The following is a 25,606-nucleotide window of genomic DNA, read 5'->3' on the forward strand; positions in this document are numbered from 1 at the left end:
TGATAAGTCAGTCTAATCTAAAAGCCGTAAATTCAACTAAATACCTAGGTATTACAATTACGAACAACTTAAATTGGAAAGAACACATACAAAATGTTGTGGGGAAGGCTAACCAAAGGCTGTGTTTTATAGGCAGGACACTTAGAAAATGTAACAGACCTACTAAGGAGACTGCCTACACTACACTTGTCCGTCCTCTTTTAGAATACTGCTGCACGGTGTGAATGTGGCTGTCCAGCAGGGATACGACTTCCTCAAATCCTGCCCTGAAATGAGATCCATCCTTCATGAAATCCTCCCCACTCCACCAAGAGTGTCTTTCCGCCATCCACCTAACCTTCGTAACCTCTTAGTTCATCCCTATGAAATCCCCAAACCACCTTCCCTACCCTCTGGCTCCTACCCTTGTAACTGCCCCCGGTGTAACACCTGTCCCATGCACCCTCCCACCACCACCTACTCCAGTCCTGTAACCCGGAAGGTGTACACGATCAAAGGCAGAGCCACGTGTGAAAGCACCCACGTGATTTACCAACTGACTTGCCTACACTGTGAAGCTTTCTATGTGGGAATGACCAACAACAAACTGTCCACTCGCATGAATGGACACAGGCAGACAGTGTTTGTTGGTAATGAGGATCACCCTGTGGCGAAACATGCCTTGGTGCACGGCCAGCGCATCTTGGCACAGTGTTACACCGTCCGGGTTATCTGGATACTTCCCACTAACACCAACCTGTCAGCACTCCGGAGATGGGAACTTGCCCTTCAGTATATCCTCTCTTCTCGTTATCCGCCAGGCCTCAACCTCCACTAATTTCAAGTTGCCGCCACTCATACCTCACCTGTCTTTCAACAACATCTTTGCCTCTTTACTTCCACCTCGACTGACATCTCTGCCCAAACTCTTTGCCTTTACAAATGTCTGCTTGTGCCTGTGTATGTGCGGATGGACATGTGTGTGTGTGCCAGTGTATACCTGTCCTTTTTTCCCCCTATGATAAGTCTTTCCGCTCCCGGTATTGGAATGACTCCTTACCCTCTCCCTTAAAACCCACAACCTTTCATCTTTCCCTCTCCTTCCCTCTTTCCTGATGAAGCAACCGTTTGTTGCAAAAGCTTGAATTTTGTGTGTATGTTTGTGTTTGTTTGTGTGTCTATCGACCTGCCAGCGCTTTTGTTTGGTAAGTCTCATCATCTTTATTTTTAGATTTATTTTTCCCATGTGGAATGTTTCCCTCTATTATATTCATATATATATATAACATTCCACGTGGGAAAAATATATTTAAAAACAAAGATGATGTGACTTACCATACGAAAGCGCTGGCAGGTCGATAGAAACACAAACAGACACATACATACACACAAGATTCAAGCTTTCGCAACAAACTGTTGCCTCATCAGGAAAGAGGGAAGGAGAGGAAAGGCGAAAGGATGTGGGTTTTAAGGGAGAGGGTAAGGAGTCATTCCAATCCTGGGAGCAGAAAGACTTACCTTAGGGGGAAAAAAGGACAGGTATACACTCGCACACACACACATATCCATCCGCACATACACTGACACAAGCAGACATTTGTAAAGGCAAAGAGTTTGCCTCTGTACTTCCGCCTCGACTGACAGTATCACAGAAATGATGCAGGATTTGGGCTGGAAATCATTAGAAGAAACGCGTTTTTTGTTACGATGGAATCTTGTCACGAAATTCGAATCGCCAACTTTCTCCTCCGAATGCGAAAATATTTTGTTGACACTGACCTACGTAGGGCGGAATGATCACCACAATAAAATAAGGGAAATCAGAGCTCATATGGAAAGGTATAGGTGATCATTGTTTCCACGCGCTATACGAGATTGGAATAATAGAGAATTGTGAAGGTGGTTTGATGAACCCTCTGCCAGGCACTTCAATGTGATTAGCAGAGTTTCCATGTAGATGTAGGTGTAGTTTATTGATTCACTATATTGCATTGATAAGGTTCCTGTGACTGTCATGCAAACATGAAATCATGGTTTCAGGTATACTAAACTCCACTCCCTGTATAACTAGCACCTGAGAAGGCAGACATATTGTTCACTAAGGGATGAAGGAGCCCACAGTGATGTCACCTACCTTGAATCAGGAAATGGGGTTGTTCACAGCAACTGATACATATTCGCACAGACAGAGCAATGATGGCTGTTGCATCATAGACTGTCAGCATGGTGACCGTTGTTGCAGCTTTTCTTAACACAACAACAGAGGGGCAGACTGATAGTCAGTGATGTTGCCTATGACAAAACCGGATAGAGGTGTGGCACCACAGCTTCACAAAGGATGCATCCATGTATGGAGGCTCTAAGAAGGATGAATATTACCAGATAGCATTTATCATTGTCATACACACTGATCAGCTAGAAGATTATGACCGCCTACCTAGTAGCTGGTATGTCCACCTTTGGCACAGACAACAGTGGTGATAAATCCTAATATGGAAGCTATGGGAAACATGATCGTCATAGTGCTGTTAGTGGTCCGCAACCAGTGTATCATACTCCTTGGCCAACATGGTGCCTTACATGAGCTCCACTGGACCCATGGACGCCCACATGATTGTTGCTCAGAGCATAATGGAGCCATCACCAGCTTGTCTCCATTCCACATTACAGTTGTCAAGGAGCTGTTCCCCTGAAAGATGACAGATTTATCCCCTCCAATCAACATCATGAAGAAGGTACTGGGATTCAGGAGACCATGCAATGCTTTGCCACTGTGCCAACATTTACTGCCAATGTTCACGTGCCCATTTCAGTCACAGTTGCCGGTGTCATGGTGTTAACATTGGTGCATTCAGTGGGTGATCGGTTGCAGAGGCCTATTGTTAGAAGTGTTAGGTACACTGCATGTTCAGCCACACCTGTACTCTGCCGAGCATTATAGTCCGATGTTAGATCCTTCACTGTTTGTCACCAGTCCTATTTTACCAGTCTGCCCAGCCTATGACATCCAAAATCTGCAATGAGGGGTGGCTACCCAACCCTGTGACACCTACACATGGTTTCACCTTTGTTTCACCATGTCCTGAAGACACTCACCACAGCAGTCCTTGAAAAATGGACAAGTCATGCAGTTTCTGAAATGCTCTTGGCAAGCCTCTAAGCCATCACAATCTGCCCTCAGTCAAACTCAGATAGATTGCATGCTTTGCCCATCATAAATGTGGAAAGCACATTCACTGATGCTACATCCACCAGGTGTGTGTGTCTGACTAGCAGCATTCCTGACCAGGTGATGCTGCTATCACCTTGATGGGTTTATATTGATTGTAGGTCAGTGGTCATAATGTTCTTGCTGATCACTGTAGACACAGCACCAGGTTTGAGCGTATGGAGTGTCATTGGGTACACAACACAAAATAATTTGGGTGAAAATAAGTTTTAAAAGTACATCAAACATGGTCATCAGATACTTGTATATACCCTGCCTCAGCAATAGTAATGGCAAGACAGTTGAGGGGAAACTTGGAGAATATTTTCCGAAAATTTCGTGGTGATGTTACAGATTTAGGTGCAGATTTTAACTTAGCAGCTAAAGATTGGGAGACTAATCTGACTCAGGCATTTGGTAGGTAACGGTTATAAGAGCCTTATCTGAAAATCACCTTGAGCAGTTAATCAGAGAACTAACTTGTGAAGATAGCATCTTAGACCGGCTGGTGACAAACAGGCCTCAACTCTGTGACTCAATTAATGTAGAACAGGTAATTAATAATCACATGGTGATCACTGCATGGTGGAATATGGCTGTAATAGTAATACAGAGAAAGACAGGAAGATTTATCTGTTCAGCAAGTGTGACAAGATGCAGATTTCAGATTACCGGACAGTTCATCATGAAAATTTCATGTCGAGCACTGACAATACTGAACATCAATAGACAAATGTTTGAGATCATCATACAACACACTTTAGAAAATGTACTGAGCAGAATTGTGAGGGATGGTTTGACAGCCATGTTAGGAAGCTGCTACAACAGTAGAGAAAGCTTCACTGCAAATTTTGTATGTAACCAAAACCTCACACACAAATAAAAACTTAATGAAGCCAAAATTAGTATGAGGAGGGCCATGCATGAACTGTTCGATGAATAAAAGAGTAAAACTCTATCTACCAATTTGATAGAAAACCTGAGAATTTCTGGTCTTAACATTAAATCAGGAAACAGATTGAAGTCATTATCTCAGTTACTCTCTGACCATAATGGTGCTGAAACAGAAAATGACGTAGGAAAGGCTAAATACTAAACATCGTTTTCCAAAACTGTCTCACAGTGGAAAATCACATTATGTACACAATCTGTTACACAAAGTTTTTTTTTTTTTTTTTCATTTTGATACCATATGCAGTTATGCCTTATTTAATCATTACTGCTGAGAAAGATGTTTGTCATTGTCACGTGCTCATGCTTAGCTGCTGGTTTTGTTATTTTGTTGTTTAATTTATAAATAGAGAGGTTTTAGCTTGGAATATCATATATGTATGGAATTCTACACAATATTAATTTTGTCTGAACTCTGTTTTTTATTACTTTATTAACAACTTTTCAAACCATGTATGGTTCCTCTTCACTGTAGCTGTCATTTGTTCCATCAATCACTACTCCATTGTTAGTTCTACTGTAATATTGGGTCTTTTCATTAACATTTTCTGTGACATCACAACTGGAATAAATTAATAATTGGTTCCTTTTACCAACTTGCTGACTCTGATGGTACTGTTGCTGAACACTTCAAAGGAAGCTAGAGTGTTAAATCAAATATGTACCCCACTCACACAATTATAGCATGTGGAGATTTCAATCTATCCTCAATGGTGAAAATACATGTTTATGATTGGTGGTAGGCGTAAAAAAATTATCCAATATCATACTGAATGCTTTTTCAGAAAATTATGTAGAATATTTACTTCAGGTGCTCATCTAGGCTTTAAATTGTTGTGATGAAATACTTGCCCTCTTTGAATAAATAATCCTGAGCAAATAGGGAGCATTGTGGTAGATATAGGGATTAGCAATCACAAGGTTGTTCTAGTGAGACTGAGTACTACAACACCCAAACCACCGAAAAATAAATGCAAGAAGTACATCTATTTTTTTTTTTAAAGTAGATAAAAATTCACTTGATGCCTTGCTAAGACACAACTGAAATTCCTTCCAATCTGACTACATAAGCATAGACCAAATATGGCTTAAATTCAGAGAAATAGTATCAGTAGCAATTGAGAGACATAAACAAAATAAATTAACAAAAGATGGTACTGATTCCCCATGGTACACAAAACAGCTCAAAATGATGTTGCAAAAGCAATGGAAAGAAAGGCATGCCAAATTTATAAGAATGCAAAAGCACTAAGATCTGTTAAGTTTTACAGAAGCTCAAAATTCATCATGAACTTCAATGCAAGATCCTTTTAATAATTTCCATAGTGAAACTCCATCTCAAAATCTGACAGGAAACCCAAAGAAATTCTGGTCATATGTAAATTACACCAGCAGAAAGACACAATCAATACCCTCACTACACAAGAACTACAGTGATCTTACTTATGACATTGCCACTAAACCGGAGTTACTAAATAGTTTTCAGAAGTCTCTTCACCAAAGAAGATGAAGTAAGTACTCCAGAATTTGAATCAAATATAAATGCCAGCATGAGTAACTTAGAAGTTGATACCCTTGGTGTAGTGAAGCAGCTTAAATCAATTAATAAAGGCAAGGTCTCTGATCCCGATTGTATACCAGTCAGGTTCTTTTGGAGTATGCTGATACAGTAGCTCCATACTTAGCAATGATGTGCAGCAGCTCACCAGTAGAAAGATCTGATCCTAAAGACTGGAAAGGTGCCCAAGTCACACCAATGCCCATGAAAGGAAATAAGAGTGACCTGCTGGATTACAGACCGATACCACTAATGCTGATCTGCAGAAGGATTTTGAAACATATACTGTGTTGAAGCACTATGAATTGCCTAGAAGAAAATGATTTATTAACCAATAGCCAACATGCATTCAGAAAATACTAGCCTTTTATTCCCACGAAGTAATGAATAATAATAATAATAATAATAATAATATTTATTCAACATCAAATAATCAAATACAATCCCTAGAAATAATACAGTTTCAGGGTATCATACAGATTATTCTTCTGAATACATCAGCTTATAAATTACAAACTAAAGATTTGTTTGTATTAATAAATTTTACATTTTGATGCATTTTACATTCGGTAGTATACGATCACAATATTACAAATATTGTTGTTATCAACATTATATTTGTTGTAGCTAAAAACAAAGATGATGTGACTTACCAAACGAAAGCGCTGGCAGGTCGATAGACACACAAACAAACACAAACATACACACAAAATTCAAGCTTTCGCAACAAACTGTTGCCTCATCAGGAAAGAGGGAAGGAGAGGGAAAGACGAAAGGATGTGGGTTTTAAGGGAGAGGGTAAGGAGTCATTCCAATCCCCCTTACCATAGGGGGAAAAAAGGACGGGTATACACTCGCACACACACACATATATCCATCCACACATATACAGACACAAGCAGACATATTTAAAGACAAAGAGTTTGGGCAGAGATGTCAGTCGAGGCGGAAGTGCAGAGGCAAAGGTGTTGTTGAATGACAGGTGAGGTATGAGTGGCGGCAACTTGAATTAGCGGACACTGAGGCCTGGTGGGTAACGGGAAGAGAGGATATATTGAAGAGCAAGTTCCCATCTCCGCAGTTTGGATAGGTTGGTGTCGGTGGGAGGTATCCAGATAACCCGGACGGCGTAACACTGTGCCAAGATGTGCTGGCCGTGCACCAAGGCATGTTTAGCCACAGGGTGATCCTCATTACCAACGAACACTGTCTGCCTGTGTCCATTCATGCAAATGGACAGTTTGTTGCTGGTCATTCCCACATAGAATGCATCACGGTGTAGGCAGGTCAGTTGGTAAATCACGTGGGTGCTTTCACACATGGCTCTGCCTTTGATCATGTACACCTTCCAGGTTACAGGACTGGCGTAGGTGGTGGTGGGAGGGTGCATGGGACAGGTTTTACACCGGGGGCAGTTACAAGGATAGGAGCCAGAGGATAGGGAAGGTGGTTTGGGGATTTCATAGGGATGAACTAACAGGTTACGTAGGTTAGGTGGATGGCGGAAAGACACTCTTGGTGGAGTGGGGAGGATTTCATGAAGTATGGATCTCATTTCAGGGCAGGATTTGAGGAAGTCGTATCCCTGCTGGAGAGCCACATTCAGAGTCTGGTCCAGTCCCGGAAAGTATCCTGTCACAAGTGGGGCACTTTTGTGGTTCTTCTGTGGGAGGTTCTGGGTTTGAGGGGATGAGGAAGTGGCTCTGGTTATTTGCTTCTGTACCAGGTCGGGAGGGTAGTTGCGGGATGCGAAAGCTGTTGTCAGGTTGTTGGTGTAATGGTTCAGGGATTCTGGACTGGAGCAGATTCGTTTGCCACGAAGACCTAGGCTGTAGGAAAGGGACCGTTTGATGTGGAATGGGTGGCAGCTGTCATAATGGAGGTACTGTTGCTTGTTGGTGGGTTTGATGTGGACGGACGTGTGAAGCTGGCCATTGGACAGATGGAGGTCAATGTGAAGGAAAGTGGTGTGGGATTTGGAGTAGGACCAGGTGAATCTGATGGAACCAAAGGAGTTGAGGTTGGAGAGGAAATTCTGGAGTTCTTCTTCACTGTGAGTCCAGATCATGAAGATGTCATCAATAAATCTGTACCAATCTTTGGGTTGGCAGGCCTGGGTAACCAAGAAGGCTTCCTCTAGGCGACCCATGAATAGGTTGGCGTACGAGGGGGCCATCCTGGTACCCATGGCTGTTCCCTTTAGTTGTTGGTATGTCTGGCTTTCAAAAGTGAAGAAGTTGTGGGTCAGGATGAAGCTTCATCCTGACCCACAACTTCTTCACAGAACCTTGAGGCACCCCATATTTGATATCAGTAATTTGAGATTTGTATGACCCACTGTTTGTTTTAAGCAAGACAAATTGTTTTCTATTGCTCATATACAATTTTATTAGCTCATAGCCAGTTCCTCTGATACCCAGATTCCACAGCTTGTCAAGTAATATGGTGATGTTGACACAATCAAAAGCTTTTTCTAGATCAAGGAACACTCCAGTTACATACTCCTTGTTCTCTATGGCCGTTATTATTTTGTCTATTAATTGTGCTGCTACTACTGAAGTTGACTTGTTTTTCATAAAGCCATTCTGATTCTCAAATATTAATTTGTGTTGACTCAGGAATGTCATTAGTCTAGTATAAATAACTTTCTCAACTACCTTAGAAAATGCAGGTAAGATTGAGATGGGTCGGTAGTTTTCAATTTTAGATTTATCACCTTTCTTGTAAATCGGGGTTACTTGTGCTATCTTTAGACTATTTGGGAAACAACCTGATGCAATTACATCATTTACTGTTGTGGCCATGGCGTCAGATATGTTATCTATACATCTTTTTAGTGTACTGATTGACAATCCATCATAGCCTGCTGATTTTCTATTTTTTTAATGACATTACTATGTTTTGACTTCCTTGCTATTGGTTGGGTCCAAGTATATGCTTTGTTTGACTGGAGTGCCCTTATATCTATGCTGAAGATTCTTAAAATGGTCATTGACAGATTTTCCAACAGAAGAAAAGCACTCATTAAAAACATATGCAATCTGACATTGACATTTCATGATACACCATTTATGGTTTATAGTAAGATCACCAGGGGATGTCTAGTGGATTTCATATTTTTAGATTTCCAGAAGACTTTTGACACAAGTGATTTCCAATCAAACTGCTTGCCTATGGAGTATCATCTCAGTTGTGAGACTGGATTCAGGATTTCCTGTTAGAAAGGCCACAATATACAGTGCTCAATAGAAAAAAAGAAAAACAGAAGTAATGTGTGTTGTTCCCTATGGAAGTGTTATAGGCCCTCTGCTGCTCCTGATCTAGGATTTAGGAGACAATCTGAGCTGCTTTCTCAGACTGTTTGCATATGACGCTGTCATTACCATCTATAATGGTCATCAGGTGATCAAAACCAACTGCAGAATGATATATATGAGATGTGCATACAGTGCAAAAAGTGGCAATTGACTCTAAATAATGAAAAGTCATTCACATGAGTACTAAAATGATTCCATTACATTTCAGTCACACATATCTAAATACTGAATGATTATTATTCTGAATAACTTAAATTGAAATGATCACACAAATAATGTTGTGAAGAAAGCAAACCAAAAACTGTGATTCATTGGCAGACCACTTAGAAAATGCAACAGGTCTACTCCAGACTTTAATTACACTACACTTGTCCACCACCTTCTGGAGTACTGCTGTGCATTGTGGATCCACATCAGTTTGGACTGATGAAGGATATTGAAAAAGTCCAAAGGAGAGCAGCTCATTTTGTATTATCACAAAAAATGGAGAGAGTGTCATGGAAATGATATGCAAATTGGGGTGAAGATCATTAAAACAAAGCCATCTGTTGTTGCAGCAGCATCTCCTCATGAAATTTCAGTCACCAACTTTCTCCCCAGAGAGTGAAATTCCTTTGTTGGCACCCACCTGTAGAGCAAGAAATGGTCATCGTAATTAAATAAGAGAAATCAGAGCTCACGTCGAAATATGTAAACGTTAATTTTTCCCATATGCTGTTTGAGAGTGGAATGATAGTGAAATAGCTTGAAAGTGATTTGACAAACCCTCTGCTAGGCCTGTAACTGTGAATTGCAGAATTATCAAGTGGATATAGATATACAAATAGATGCACCCACTGAAAAGTTTGGTTACAAGTTACCAAGAGATGGGCATGTCACTATTTGTCAGCCACTAACATTGATAATGTCTGACATAAAGTTGAAACAGCGTGGAATGACGTACCTGTATCTGTCATCTAAGTTGAATTTGACTCATTTTCTACTCAGGTTACAGCCACTGTTTCTACCAGATGTGGCAGCTCTGTATACTAAATTTTATACACTCTATAACCTCAAATCACCTACAAATTCAATCATATATTCATACTACTATATTGTACATGCACAGTAAGTAAAATATCAATATTTCCTGCCCTTCCTGGTGTTGTAATTTTAATGGCCAACAGTGTTCATTTTTTTCCTTAAAGTTCTGTAATTGTAATACAGTGCAGTATTTTTTTAACAATGATAAACCATGCTTCATATGAGTTGCCTTTTCTGTTCAGAATGTTGCTAAATGATGACTGATTACTATTGCCAATTCTTGAGATGTCTCCAACAGAGTTGATGCTTTACTCTTGCCTACTACTTAGTATTCTGTCATATATATGTGACTTACTACTTATTAAGTGGTTTTATTTTATTTTTACTTTTTTTATTTGGTACGCATATTCGATGGATCTGTACATGCGAGTCATTCGCCTGGATGTGGAACATGTCAATACAATTGTACAAATACAATTAATGCTATTGAATAGTAATATAATACAATGATATAGATATTGATAAGTATCACTTTTTCTCATTTACAAGCTGTCATTTAACTAGTATAGCAATTCACACTATAACATTATAACTATAACATTCACACTATAATAGTAATATCATATCATCCATCTAATAACAAAGAGACTAAATACATCTATTATTAAGGGAGTGCATTATTTCTGGACAAGAATTCGTCTAAGGAGTACAGCGGATGGCCAAGCAGGTATTTTTTTAAAATGCCTTTGAACAGCATTTCATTTTCTCTTGTACATGTAATATTATTAAGCAATGCATTAAAAGTCTTTATAGCAGCATACTTTACTCCCATCTGTACAAGTGACAAATTTTTTTGTTCGACATGTAGATCTTCTTTACCTCTAGTGTTGTAGTTATGGTATGAACATTTAACAACATTCATCAGAGAGTACATGTACTGACATGTTGTAGTCAGTATTTCGAACTTTGTGAAAAGTTTTTTACATGAGGTTCATGGAGGAACCCCACACGTGATTCTGACTGTTCTCTTCTGAGCAGTAAAGATTTATTTTTATCCCAGAAGATTATTCCATAACTCATTAATGAGTGAAAGTATCCAAAGTAAGCTGATTTTAAAATGTTGATGTTCCCAAAATGAGCAATGATTCTTAAAGCAAAAGTTTCTGATGAAAGTCTTTTTAGAGTAAGGGACACATGCAGTTCACAGTTGAGCCTACTGTCAATGTGAACCCCTAGGAATTTAGTGGAGTGCACCTGTTCTAGTTCCTGGTTGTCATGAGCAATTACTATATTTTCTGGAGTTTTATTTCTTGAGTGGAACTGTATAAAATTAGTTTTTTAAAAATTTGCTGAAAGAGAATTAATTGAAAATCAAGCTGTAACTTCTCTGAGTATATCATTAACATCAGTCTCCAGATCAGCAGTAAACTTACCATCTACTACAAAGCTTTGTATCATAAGCAAACATTGGGAATTCACAATTTTTACCAATGGACAGGGGTAAATCATTGTTGTTATTGTGGTCTTCAGTCCTGAGACTGGTTTGATGCAGCTCTCCATGCTACTCTATCCTGTGCAAGCTTCTTCATCTCCCAGTACCCACTGCAACCTACATCCTTCTGAATCTGTTTAATGTATTCATCTCTTGGTCTCCCTCTACGATTTTTACCCTCCACGCTGCCCTCCAATACTAAATTGGTGATCCCTTGATGCCTCAGAACATATCCTACCAACTGATCCCTTCTTCTAATTCCCTCAGCATCACCCGACTTAATTCGACTACATTTCATTATCCTAGTTTTGCTTTTGTTGATGTTCATCTTATATTCTCTTTTCAAGACACTATCCATTCCGTTCAACTGCTCTTCTAAGTCCTTTCCTGTCTCTGACAGAATTACAATGTCATTGGCGGACCTCAAAGTTTTTATTTCTTCTCCATGGATTTTAATACCTACTCCGAATTTTTCTTTTGTTTCCTTCACTGCTTGCTCAATATACAGATTGAATAACATCAGGGATAGGCTACAACCCTGTCTCACCCCCTTCCCAACCACTGCTTCCCTTTCATGCCCCTCGACTCTTATAACTGCCATCTGGTTTCTGTACAAATTATAAATAGCCTTTGACTCCCTGTATTTTACCCCTGCCACCTTCAGAATTTGAAAGAGAGTATTCCAGTCAACATTGTCAAAAGCTTTTTCTAAGTCTACAAGTGCTAGAAACTTAGGTTTGCCTTTCCTTAATCTAGCTTCTAAGATAAGCCATAATGTCAGTATTGCCTCACGTGTTCCAGCATTTCTATGGAATCCAAACTGATCTTCCCCAAGGTCGGCTTGTACTAGTTTTTCCATTCATCTGTAAAGAATTTGTGTTAGTATTTTGCAGCTGTCACTTATTAAAGTGATAGTTCGGTAATTTTCACATCTGTCAACACCTGCTTTCTTTGGGATTGGAATTATTATATTCTTCTGAGGGTATTTCGCCTGTCTCATACATCTTGCTCACTATATGGTAGAGTTTTGTGAGGCCTGGCTCTCCCATGGCTGTCAGTAGTTCTAATGGAATGTTGTCTATTCCCGGGGCCTTGTTTCGACTTAGGTCTCTCAGTTCTCTGTCAAACTCTTTACGCAGTATCATATCTCCCATTTCATCCTCATCTACATCCTCTTCCATTTCCATAATATTGTCCTCAAGTACATCGCCCTTGTACAGACCCTCTAGATACTCCTTCCACCTTTCTGCTCTCCCTTCTTTGCTTAGAACTGGGTTCCCATCTGAGCTCTTGATATTCATACAAGCGGTTCTCCTTTCTCCAAAGGTCTCTTTAATTTTCCTGTAGGCAGTATCTATCTTAGCCCTAGTTAGGTAAGCCTCTACATCCTTGCATTTCTCCTGTAGCCATACCTGCTTAGCCGCTTTGCACTTCCTGCTGATCTCATTTTTGAGACTTTGTATTCCTTTTTGCCTACTTCATTTACTGCATTTTTATATTTTCTCCTTTCATCAATTAAATTCAATATTTCCTCTGTTACTCAAGGATTTCTACTAGCCCTCGTCTTTTTACCTACTTTATCCTCTGCTGCCTTCACTATTTCATTCCTCAAAGCTACCCATTCTTCTTCTACTGTATTTCTTTCCCCCAATACTGTCAATTGATCCCTTATGCTCTCCCTGAAACTCTGTACAACCACTGGTTTAGTCATTTTATCCAGGTCCCATCTCCTTAAATTCCCACCTTTTTGCAGTTTCTTCAGTTTTAATCTACAGTTCATAACCAATAGATTGTGGTCAGAGTTCACATCTGCCCCTGGAAATGCCTTACAATTTAAAATCTGGTTCCTAAATCTCTGTCTTACCATTATATAATCTATCTGAAACCTTTCAGTATCTCCAGGTTTCTTCCATGTATACAAACTTCTTTTATGATTCTTGAACCAAGTGTTAGCTATGATTAAGTTGTGCTCTGTGCAAAATTCTACCAGGCGGCTTCTTCTTTCATTTCTTGTAGAATTTTAGAACATGTTTTTTTGCTCGCGTATCATGTCATTTCTGGAAACCCAGAATCTACTATGTAGGAATCAACATGGATTCCGGAAACAGCGATCGTGTGAGACCCAACTCGCCTTATTTGTTCATGAGACCCAGAAAATATTAGATACAGGCTCCCAGGTAGATGCTATTTTTCTTGACTTCCGGAAGGCGTTCGATACAGTTCCGCACTGTCGCCTAATAAACAAAGTAAGAGCCTACGGAATATCAGACCAGCTGTGTGGCTGGATTGAAGAGTTTTTAGCAAACAGAACACAGCATGTTGTTATCAATGGAGAGACGTCTACAGACGTTAAAGTAACCTCTGGCGTGCCACAGGGGAGTGTTATGGGACCATTGCTTTTCACAATATATATAAATGACTTAGTAGATAGTGTCGGAAGTTCAATGCGGCTTTTCGCGGATGATGCTGTAGTATACAGAGAAGTTGCTGCATTAGAAAATTGTAGCGAAATACAGGAAGATCTGCAGCGGATAGGCACTTGGTGCAGGGAGTGGCAACTGACCCTTAACATAGACAAATGTAATATATTGCGAATACATAGAAAGAAGGATCCTTTATTGTATGATTATATGATAGCGGAACAAACACTGGTAGCAGTTACTTCTGTAAAATATCTGGGAGTATGCGTACGGAACGATTTGAAGTGGAATGATCATATAAAACTAATTGTTGGTAAGGCGGGTACCAGGTTGAGATTCATTGGGAGAGTGCTTAGAAAATGTAGTCCATCAACAAAGGAGGTGGCTTACAAAACACTCGTTCGACCTATACTTGAGTGTTGCTCATCAGTGTGGGATCCGTACCAGGTCGGGTTGACGGAGGAGATAGAGAAGATCCAAAGAAGAGCGGCGCATTTCGTCACTGGGTTATTTGGTAACCGTGATAGCGTTACGGAGATGTTTAATAAACTCAAGTGGCAGACTCTGCAAGAGAGGCGCTCTGCATCGCGGTGTAGCTTGCTCGCCAGGTTTCGAGAGGGTGCGTTTCTGGATGAGGTATCGAATATATTGCTTCCCCCTACTTATACTTCCCGAGGAGATCACGAATGTAAAATTAGAGAGATTAGAGCGCGCACGGAGGCTTTCAGACAGTCGTTCTTCCCGCGAACCATACGCGACTGGAACAGGAAGGGGAGGTAATGACAGTGGCACTTAGAGTGCCCTCCGCCACACACCGTTGGGTGGCTTGCGGAGTATCAATGTAGATGTAGATGTAGAATCCATATTCACCTACATCTACATCTACATCTACATCCATACTCTGCAAGCCACCTGATGGTGTGTGGCGGAGGGTACCTTGAGTATCTCTATTGGTTCTCCCTCCTATTCCAGTCTCATATTGTTCGTGGAAAGAAGGATTGTCGGTATGCTTCTGTGTGGGCTCTAATCTCTCTGATTTTATCCTCATGGTCTCTTTGCGAGATATACGTAGGAGGGAGCAATATACTGCTTGACTCTTCGGTGAAGGTATGTTCTCGAAACTTTAACAAAAGACCGTACCGAACTACTGAGCATCTCTCCTGCAGAGTCTTCAACTGGAGTTTATCTATAATCTCTGTAACGCTTTCACAATTACTAAATGATCTTGTAACGAAGTGTGCTGCTCTCCGTTGGATCTTCTCTATCTCTTCTATCAACCCTATCTGGTACGGATCCCACACTGCCGATCAGTATTCAAGCATTGGGCGAACAAGCGTACTGTAACCTACTTCCTACTTCCTAAGTTTCCTTCTCTCCCTTTTCCTACTACTGAATTCCAGTCACCCATGACTATTAAATTTTGGTCTCCCTTCATTATCTGAATAATTTCTTTTATTTCATCATACATTTCTTCAATTTCTTCATCATCTGCAGAGCTAATTGGCATATAAACTTGTACTACTGTAGTAGGTGTAGGCTGTGTGTCTATCTTGGCCACAGTAATGCGTTTACTATGCTGTTTGTAGTAGCTTACCCGCACTCCTATTTTTTTATTCATTATTAAGCCGACTCCTGCATTACCCCTATTTGATTTTGTATTTATAACCCTGTATTTGCCTGACCAAAAGTCTTGTTCCTCCTGCCAGCGAACTTCACTAATTTCTACTATATCTAACTTTAACCTGTCCATTTCCCTTTTTAAATTTTCTAACCTGCCTGCTTGATTAAGGGATCTGACATTCCACGCTCCGATCCGTAGAACACCAGTTTTCTTTCTCCTGATAATGACGTCCTCCTGAGTAGTCCCCGCCCGGAGATCCGAATGGGGGACTATTTTACCTCTGGAATATTTTACCAAGAGGATGCCATCATCATTTACCCATACAGTAAAGCTGCATGCCCTCGGGAAAAATTACGGCTGTAGTTTCCCCTTGCTTTCAGCCATTCACAGTACCAGCACAGCAAGGCCGTTTTGGTTAGTGTTACAAGGCCAGATCAGTCAATCATCCAGACTGTTGCCCCCAACTACTGAAAAGGCTGCTGCCCCTCTTCAGGAACCACACATTTGTCTGGCCTCTCAACAGATAACCCTCCTTTGTGGTTGCATCTATGGTACGGTTAACTGTATCGCTGAGGCACGCTAGCCTCACCACCAATGGTAAGATCCATGGTTCTTGGGCGGGGAGGGGGGGGGGGGGGATAATTAACATATATTAAAAACAGCAGGGGTCCAAGGACAGATCCCTGGGGAGCTCCATGCTGTATTTTGCCTTCCCGGCGGGGTCAGGGATTTTCTCTGCCTCGTGATGACTGGGTGTTGTGTGCTGTCCTTAGGTTAGTTAGGTTTAAGTAGCTCTACGTTCTAGGGGACTGATGACCATAGATGTTAAGTCCCATAATGCTCAGAGCCATTTTGTATTTTGCCCCATTCAGAATCCACTAGATCAGAATATCCTCTCTTGCAGCCATTTAGAACCACCTTTTGTTTCCTGTCTTCGAGATATGATTTTAGCCAATTACCTATAGGCCCTTTGATTCCATAATGATAGGCCTTCCCCAAGGGTATCTTATGGTTTACACAATGAAAGGCCTTGGAAAGATCACAGAAGACACTAACTGCTCACTTCTTACTATTAATAGATTCCAAGACATCATTTGTGCATGAGTATGAAGCGGGAACGTGTTGTATCCCCGCTTACAGTCGCTCATGTGCAGTGAACCGGCATTTATCGCCGTGCCCACGCACTATGCTCATGGGAGAGGCTTTGTGGCAATAAATGGCTAAAGCGGTTTCTGGACAGGACACATTTATTTTTCCCGCCGTTACAATAAATGACAAATAATATACTTCGCTAATGTCCGCCTATATAGGCGCGTTGCACTGGTGGCACGGCTCGGTCACCGATCCCGGAGGGTGCACACTCCAGTGACGAGCCGTGGCGCGGCCGCGTGGACCGAGCGAGACAAAAGGCCGCGTCACAGAATGTTCTGCTCTTGGCGCGACCGGAGGCGCCGTAACGTCCGCGAAGAAGCGAAAGACAATTTAACGGCGACTGCGTTTACAACCGCGCGTATGCATTTACGGCGGAGTCACGTTGACTCGACGCACGTGGTCCGTGGCGGAAGAACTGGGGAGACGTGTGTCGCGTCGCGTCGACTAGCTCGTACTGGTGGCAGCTTTGTTCCCGTGTGGTCCGGTGTGCGACGCACCGTTGCCGAAATTCCGCATAACGGTACAGCTGCCCCTACTTGTGTCGGCAGTGCCGTAGTTCAGCCCTCCGTGCGTTGGACGGTGCTGCCGCCACAAGTATATGGCACGCTCTGTGGAAACCCCTTTTTAAAAACCAAACTGTCTATGGTTAATAATATTAAGTTTATCAAGATGTACCACAATCCTGATATATACTGCCTTTTCAAGAACCTTTGAAAACGTTGTTAAGAGAGAGACAGGACAATAATTTTTGACATCTATAGCATTGCCAGACTTGAAACGAGTTCCCACAATGGCATATTTCATTCTCTCTGGAACAACTCCCTCATAAAGAAATATGTTACAAACGTGAGTAACTACTACACTTTACTGCAGGCTTTCGACAGTTTACTAGAGATGTTATCGATACTTGAAGATCCTTTACTTTTCAATGAATGAATTATTTTTGTTATTTCATTGACAGTTATGCGTGGTATGTTTATATCATTAAAACTTTGTGGGAGGTTAGGTTTCAGAATATCTGCAGCCTCCCTTAGGTCACCACTGCAACCTATTTGAGAAGTGACAGTTAGAAAGTCGTTGTTAAAAGTGTCTGCTATCTGTTTACTATCAGTTATTTCCAAATTGTTAATTTTTAGGACAGCAGTTTTTGCATTGTCAGACGGTGCAATACCTGTTTCCCTTTTTTGTTACATTCCAGATCATTCTGATTTTAATATTTGAACAATTAATTTAAGATTCTATACACATACTTTTAGATTTTTTTAATGACTTTAGTTGAAATTTTACAGTATGTCCTATAATAGTTCATATGGAGGGGATTATTGGATTGTCTGGATATTATATACAGTTCTCTTTGTCTCTGGCATGATATTTATGCCCTTGGTGAGCCATAGTTTTTTGTTTGATTGCCTGTTCTGTAGTCTGCAGACCTTTTTTGGAAAGACACTTTCAAATATACTTGATAATTCATAAGTAAATACATTATATTTTATCATCATTTGCAAGATAAACATACCTTCAGTCAGTCTCCCGAATGCATAATTTGAAGTTTTGGATATTTTCCTCATTCGTGTTTCTAATGGTTTTCCACTATGCACCAGCTTTGCTCTGATTTATATTAAAGTTGTCAATTGTGAGTATTTGCCTATCATGATCAAAGAGACCATTTATGACTTTTTCAACGTTGATGTAATGAGTTCTGCTCATATCTACAAAGATATTGTCTATTAGAGTGCTGAAAGTGGCAGTAGTTCTTGTGGGAAAACTGACAGCGGAGACAAAATTATAGGTATGCATTAAATTTGCAAACTCTGTCTTAGAGGATGAGCTTCCGAGAAAGTCTATATTAATATCTGCAGTCACTATAGTATTCCTGTATTGCTTTGTGAGATGCAATAGCACAGAATCTAATTGTTTCATGAATACTTTAAAATTACCAGATGGAGCCCTGTATACTGCTTTGATTGCCAGTTTCTTGTTAGCTTCTACTATTCCTGTGACACATGCCTCAAAGTGTTTCTGTACACAATATTTCTCTACATCTATTGTATCAAAGGACAGGCTGTTTTTCACATAAGTAGCTGCCCCTCCTTTGCTCATATGCTTTCTACAAAAGGAGGTAGCTAATACATAGTTTGGAATATTCAGCATTTCGATGCCAACAGTGGCATAGTGTTCTGTCAGACAGAGAATATGAGCACAATTTGCGCCTGTTGGTTCATCAATATTTACAATAAATTGGTCTAACTGTGTTTCTTTTGACATACCAGTATTACAGGAACAGTTTTCTGCAGGGAATGGGGAGCTGTTGTGCTGGTAACACCCACATTTGTTGTAATTAACTGCATTACTTACATTCCGATTGGAACCTTCCCCCTTCTGCCCCAGTACCATAAAAAATCTCCATTTGCAGCTGAGGACTTGCTTGATCTCATGTGGAGCAGCTGCAGTCACTACTGTGCTCCTTTTTGCCATAGAGGGTGGATCTTCTATTGGTGTGGTTTCTACCCAGTCAACTGGTACACTTGATCCCGTGGAGGTTGGTGTTGCTGTTTCTGCTACTGACGACCATTCTTCCTCCTTAAAGGCTGCTGCTGCATCAGAAGTTGGTAGTGGACTAACTCTTCCCACTTGAGTTGTAACTGCTGGCGCTGTCTTGCTTTTATATAGAAGACCTGTTTGTGTTGATTCACATACAGGTGCTGCTGCATATGAAGTCTTTCCTTCAGCTGTTTCATTACTTTTGAACGAGTATTTTGACAACACTGTCTGTATTTCTTCCAGTGGTACAGTTTCAATGGGCACAGGTGCTTTTAGTGTGATTGGAGGAGTGGTGTTTTCAAATAGTTTGAATGTTTCTGCTAATAGCGCTTTAGCAAGTACACGTTTTCCTAGCCGGTTCCTGTGCATTCCATGTCGAGTAAACTGGTTTCTCTCTTCGGAATTACTGTCCAAAAACTCCACATCCTCGAATGCCTTGCACACCTTTTGAAACATTCTGTTTATGAATTTGATTTCATTATTTAAACATGAACTGTTTATTAAGTCATGTCTGTGTTGGATGCTAACAACGATTGTTTTTCTTGGCAAGATTCTTTCCAGTGCATTTTGCAATGCTGTGATTGCATTTTACGACTCATTTTTATAAACATCATTAGCTCCAGTAATAATTACACAAACATTGTTTGGTTGAGGGTTTAAATCTTTAATTATTTGCTGGAAAGGGGCCCTGGGTTTTGCTGTGTCAGTAACAGAATATTTAGATTGCATATTCATAAGAATAGTGGCTAAATCTCATCCTTGGCTGTCTGCAAATATACAAACTTTTGGTTTTGTTTCGTCTTCTCTCAATAATTTCATTTGTCAGAGTTTCTCTTGTGCAATGGCTTCAAATGCGTTTCTCACAACTATAGCAGATATTGGAGCACTTTGAGTTTCATTAACAGTTTCTTTAAGAGTGTTGTAGGTTTCACTTTGTACATTTTTCACACATTCAAAGAATTAATTAATGATATGATGCCATTGAATGAATTTACAATGAACTTTCCAGCACATTTTGACAATTATACCTCATTACCAATGTATAATAATCAACTGGCAGGAATGTTCTGCTGCTTGCAACCTGTAATATCGCCCATAATTCCTTATTCTTCAAGTGTTTTTTCTCCAGTCTTTGATGGCTTTAATGAGGAAACTATTCTAAGGCAATGGAGGTAGACCACACTATCATTTCAGTCTTATTTTCATTTCAAGTGATCCCAAAATCTCACTCATGAATAAAACTCTTACAATGATGCTTGTGACAATGCATTTTATTAGTAGCAGTACCTTAGTACTCTTTTATGTATCTATATGGATTTCATAAAGAACACACCTATTACAAATACCATAAGCTTTCATAATGTAAAAAATACAGCTATGTATTTCTTATTTCTGTCCTTCAGTAATGCTTTCAGATTCCTGATTTGTTCCACATATCCTCATCCATCTTTGAAAACAGTCTGACAGTCATTAATTTTGGGTTCTGCTTGTCCATTTAATAACATTACTGACAAGGGAAGGAGCTTGTGTTATCTGGTGGTAGTGATTTACCTTAATGATTAATGAAAACAGTACAGTTACCCCCATTATTTTTTTTATTTATTATTATTTTCTTTTAATGCATCAGTAAGCGTTTCTGTTAGTCTGACAATGTCATGTGACTAGGGCCTCCCATCGGGTTCGCCGGGTGCAAGTCTTTCGATTTGACACCACTTTGGTGACTTGTGCATCAAGTAGGATGAAATGATGATGATTAGGACAAGACAACACCCAGTACCTGAGTGGAGAAAATCTCCGTCCCAGCCTGGAATCGAAACCAGGCCCTTAGGATTGACATTCTGTCGCATTGACCACACTGCTACTGAGGGAGGACCAGTCTGAGAATGGAAAGTCCTGAGTGAAATAACAATAACATGGAAAGAATAGATTGCTTCTCAGCACACATAGGAGGTGTTTAGTTGCAAACAGGCACACTGAAACAGACCGTTAAAACAAAAAGCTTTCAGAAAAGTCCTCCTTCTGCAATGCAAAACACACACATTCATGCAAACACAACTTGCACATACATGGCCACTGTCTCGGGGTTCTAGCTTCAATATTTTAGCAGTCCCTTTCATTGTGTCTTTCCATCAGTATGTTGATTTCGACTTTCTGTGATATTCATATCAAAGTCCTATTGTATGCATTACGCTGCAAGTTTGTTTTATGGTTCAAAGTTGTTCAGTAGCTGTTCAAAGTATTCAACTAAAAGTTAGCTGTCTTTATTGTTTAGAGTGAAAATTGCTATATACAGAATTCATTGTCCTCTTTGTTCATAAAGTTCAACTGTATTTTCCCTGAAATGGAAAAGATGGTTTCACTATATTAGATCCTTTGTTTTGCATCTCAACATTTACAAGTAAGTTACCAAGCCTTTTTTCAATAACACCAAAACCAATTCAATTTCTTAACACTAAATGCATTCCAAAATTTTTCTCTTGAATCATTATTCCATTACTATAATAAATTTTTTAACAATTTTAATTTTACAGGGTGATTCTGGTGGACCACTTCAGATATCATACAAAATAGGAGATGAAGATGTGTATCATGTTATTGGAGTGACATCATTTGGGAATTACTGTGCTGGAAAAGATTCACCAGGAGTCTATACACGTGTCTCTTCTTTTATTCCATGGATTGAGAGCATTGTGTGGCCAGATGGTTAGCTTAATGAACATATTACCAACTTGTAAAAAGTTTTTTTAAGTCTCCCATGCCATATATTTTAACTGTCTAGCTGAAGTCAGGAATGTTTCATGTGGTTAGCTGTGGATTCATCAGTGTATGTTGTGACTGCAGATCTAACACTCAGATATTCAGCCAAAAAGTTGTTAAAATCAATTCATTACATACGCTATCAAAATTTTTTCTGATAAATATCAAGTGACCTTACTTTACACAAAACCAACATTTTAATTTTGATGTAAATATACATTATTAATTAAGAACTTAAATTACAAATCTCATGACTTGAAGATTAATGCATTGTAGTTTTCCTCTCTTCATAAGAACACGTGAGGCAATACTGACCGTACGACTTATCTTAGAAAATAGATGAAGGAAAGGCAAACATATGTTTCTAGCATTTGTAGACATTGAGAAAGCTTCTGACATTGTTGACTGTAATATTCTCTTTCAAATTCTGATGGTGGTAGGGATAAAACATAGGGAGTGAAAGGCTATTTACAATTTGTAGAGAAACCAGATAGCAGTTATAAGAGTCGAAGGGCATGAAAGGGAAGCAGTGGTTGGGAAGGGAGTGAGACAGGGTTGTAGCCAATCCCTGATGTTATTCAATCTGTATATTGAGCAAGCAGTAAAGGAAACAAAAGAAAAATTCTGAGTTTGAAATAAAATCCATGTAGAAGAAATAAAAATTGTGAGGTTCGCCGACGATGTTGTAATTCTGTCAGAGACAGCAAAGGACTTGGAAGAGCAGCTGAATGGAATGGACAGTGTCTTGAAAGGAGGACATGAGATGAACATGAACAAAAGCAAAATGAGGATAATGGAATGTAGTCAAATTAAATCGGGTGATGCTGCGGGAATTAGATTAGGAAATAAGACACTTAAAGTAGTACAGGATTTATGCTATTTGGGGAGCAAAATAACTGATGATGGTCGAAATAGAGAGGATATAAAATGTAGACTGGCAATGGCAAAGAAAGTGTTTCTGAAGAAGGTAAATTTGTTAACATCGAGTATAGATTTAAGTGTCAGGAAGTCATTGTTAAAAGTATTTGTATGGAGTGTAATCATGTATGGAAGTGAAACGTGGATGATAAATAGTTTAGACAAGAAGAGAATAGAAGCTTTTGAAATGTGGTGCTACAGAAGATTGCTGAAGATTGGATGAGTAAATCACATAACTAATGAGGAGGTACTGAATAGAATTGGGGAGAAGAGAAATTTGTGGCACAACTTGACTAGAAGAAGGGATCAGTTGGTAGGGCATATTCTGAGGCATCAAGGGATCACCAATTTAGTATTGGAGGACAGTATGGAGGGTAAAAATCGTAGAGGGAGACCAAAAGATGAATACACTAAGCAGATTCAGAAGGATGCAGATTTCAGTAGATATTGGGAGATGAAGAAGCTTGCACAGGATAGAGTAGCATGGAGAGCTGCATCAAACCAGTCTCTGGACTGAAGACCACAACAAAAACAACAGCAACAACACCATAACTTCAATGTGTATAATACCCAACAGTGCCCATCCCCCTTTTTTTGCTAATACTAAAATGTTACAGACACCTAGTTAAAATACTAAAATTTGTAATGAAACAATGGAAACTCTAGATAGGAATAGCAACAATGTAGGAAAAGACAGATTGCTACTTACCATAAAGAAGACATGTCAGATTACAGACAGGCACAATTAAGACATTTACCTTTCGGCCACAGGAGGTCAAGACACTGGAATTGGCACTCGTGTGAATGGTGTGTGTGTGTGTGTGTGTGTGTGTGTGTGTGTGTGTGTGTCTTTTACTGATGGAGGCTGTGCCCAAAGGCTATACATAAGTGTCTTTTAATTGTGCCAGTTTGTAACTTTGTGTGTCTTCTTTATCGTAAGTAGTAATCTGTCTACTCCTACATTGTTAAAATTTGTAATGAGCTTCTTTGTGAAAAAAAGTTAGACGTAACTTGCGTCAAATCTGTATAAATATGAGAGCAGTAGGCATAAATTTCCACCCCGTATCCACAGTTGAAAGTTCTATCTATAAGTTTTATGATGAAAACCTACAAACAAGAAATGTATGTATGTGATACATATGCTTATAATATACATCCTTATGCTTACATAATATATAGGATTACATATTGTATAATATCAAGAAAGTGTCAGGCAAAGCAACTCATCTTTTTTTTTTCTTCCTCCAAACGATCAACCTTACATTCTAGTTACCAATACTTAATGTGAGATCATATATACACAGATAAAATGAGATGACGATGATGATTTCATCCACATTAATTACCTCACTTCAGTAATTATGAATTATTAGTAACTTTTCAAGTGATAAAACTTTACAGCACCAATAGGATGAAAGGAACTTTCCCAGCACAGCTGATTAGGCATGAACACCATGTAGAAAAATTCAACTGACAACCATAATCATACAACAGAAAAGGAAATAAAGTAACACTACAGGATAGTCCAGTCTAGTACAACAATCACAAAGAAATGTTTATCTATTGCATCTGGTTTACCTATAAGTCATATACTGAAGACAGATTGGCTATAACAGTAAAAATTAAGGGACTGTTCAAAAAATAAAAACTCTCATCCATTATGGATGTGCAACACTGTGGCTGTGATGAATAACAGTTTTCAAGGAAACTGCTGGCAATCACCTTTGTTTTACTTTCATATTATTTGAATAACTCATTAATGACTTACACTTCCTCGTGTTATATGATTTTATGATAACATTCTATTTGGCTTTATTTAAAGTGCCTTTAAGGCTGTGAACAGGCCTCCTAAACACACACACACACACACACACACACACACACACACACACACACACACACACACAAACACACACACAAAACCACTGTGTCTGGCCACCGAGGCCTGAGTCCGGCCTCAGTGACCACCAGAACAATGGTCTTTGTGTGTGTGTGTGTGTGTGTGTGTGTGTGTGTGTGTGTGCGTGTGTGTGTTGTTGTTCCACCCTGAAGCTGTAAAATATGACAATAGGTCACACAAGAGAAAAGATCTTCTACTCTGAAAAGCTGCATCTGACAGGGGTTACTTTCATTTACTAAAGCTTATAAGAAACTGATACTTTTTTACTTATTGTCAGAACACAAAAGAGCAAATGAAGTTTCTCCTCCTGTGTAGTTTTGAAGTATCTTTCTTAATATTGGAGTGTGAGTGACATGTTCCCATGTATTACATTATTCATATTTTAACCTTCCTCTCCCCTTATTTCCTGATGCCACACAGTGTGTGTCACAGAGTTCATGTTGCACCAGAATCATTTTCCCACTTCCATTTATTGATGGTGTGCAGGTTGAAAGTCTTTCAGTATTCCTCAATATGAGCCTAATTGGAACGTAACAATACGAGAGAAGGGAAGTTGCTACTCACCATATAGCGGAGATGCTGAGTCGTGATAGGCCTGTTCAGATTCTGCCAATCCTTAGCCCTCACCAACATAGTCCTGCAAAACCAAATCAAACAAGCCCAATCCTCCTTGCAGTACCTTCTCTCCATCCGCAAAATTCTCCTGCTATGTAATCCCAAATTCCTGGAACCCATAACACACATTGAAACACTTGCCCTGCAGGAACTT

The 25,606-nt window shown here is 39.7% G+C and overlaps 1 protein-coding gene across 1 annotated transcript in view; it reads left to right on the forward strand.

Annotated features, from left to right (window-relative positions):
• The window catches only part of LOC124774617 (serine protease snake-like), a 217,153-nt gene extending 195,000 nt beyond the window's left edge, over window positions 1-22,153 (forward strand). The window contains exon 10 of the mRNA XM_047249495.1: window positions 21,794-22,153. Within this exon, the coding sequence (XP_047105451.1) occupies window positions 21,794-21,970 (177 nt within the window). The 3' untranslated portion in view covers window positions 21,971-22,153. The remainder of the gene's footprint in view (window positions 1-21,793) is intronic.
• The last annotated feature ends 3,453 nt before the right edge of the window (window positions 22,154-25,606 follow it).

This window comes from Schistocerca piceifrons, chromosome 2 (genome assembly GCF_021461385.2).
Source record: "Schistocerca piceifrons isolate TAMUIC-IGC-003096 chromosome 2, iqSchPice1.1, whole genome shotgun sequence".
Lineage (NCBI taxonomy): Eukaryota > Metazoa > Arthropoda > Insecta > Orthoptera > Acrididae > Schistocerca > Schistocerca piceifrons.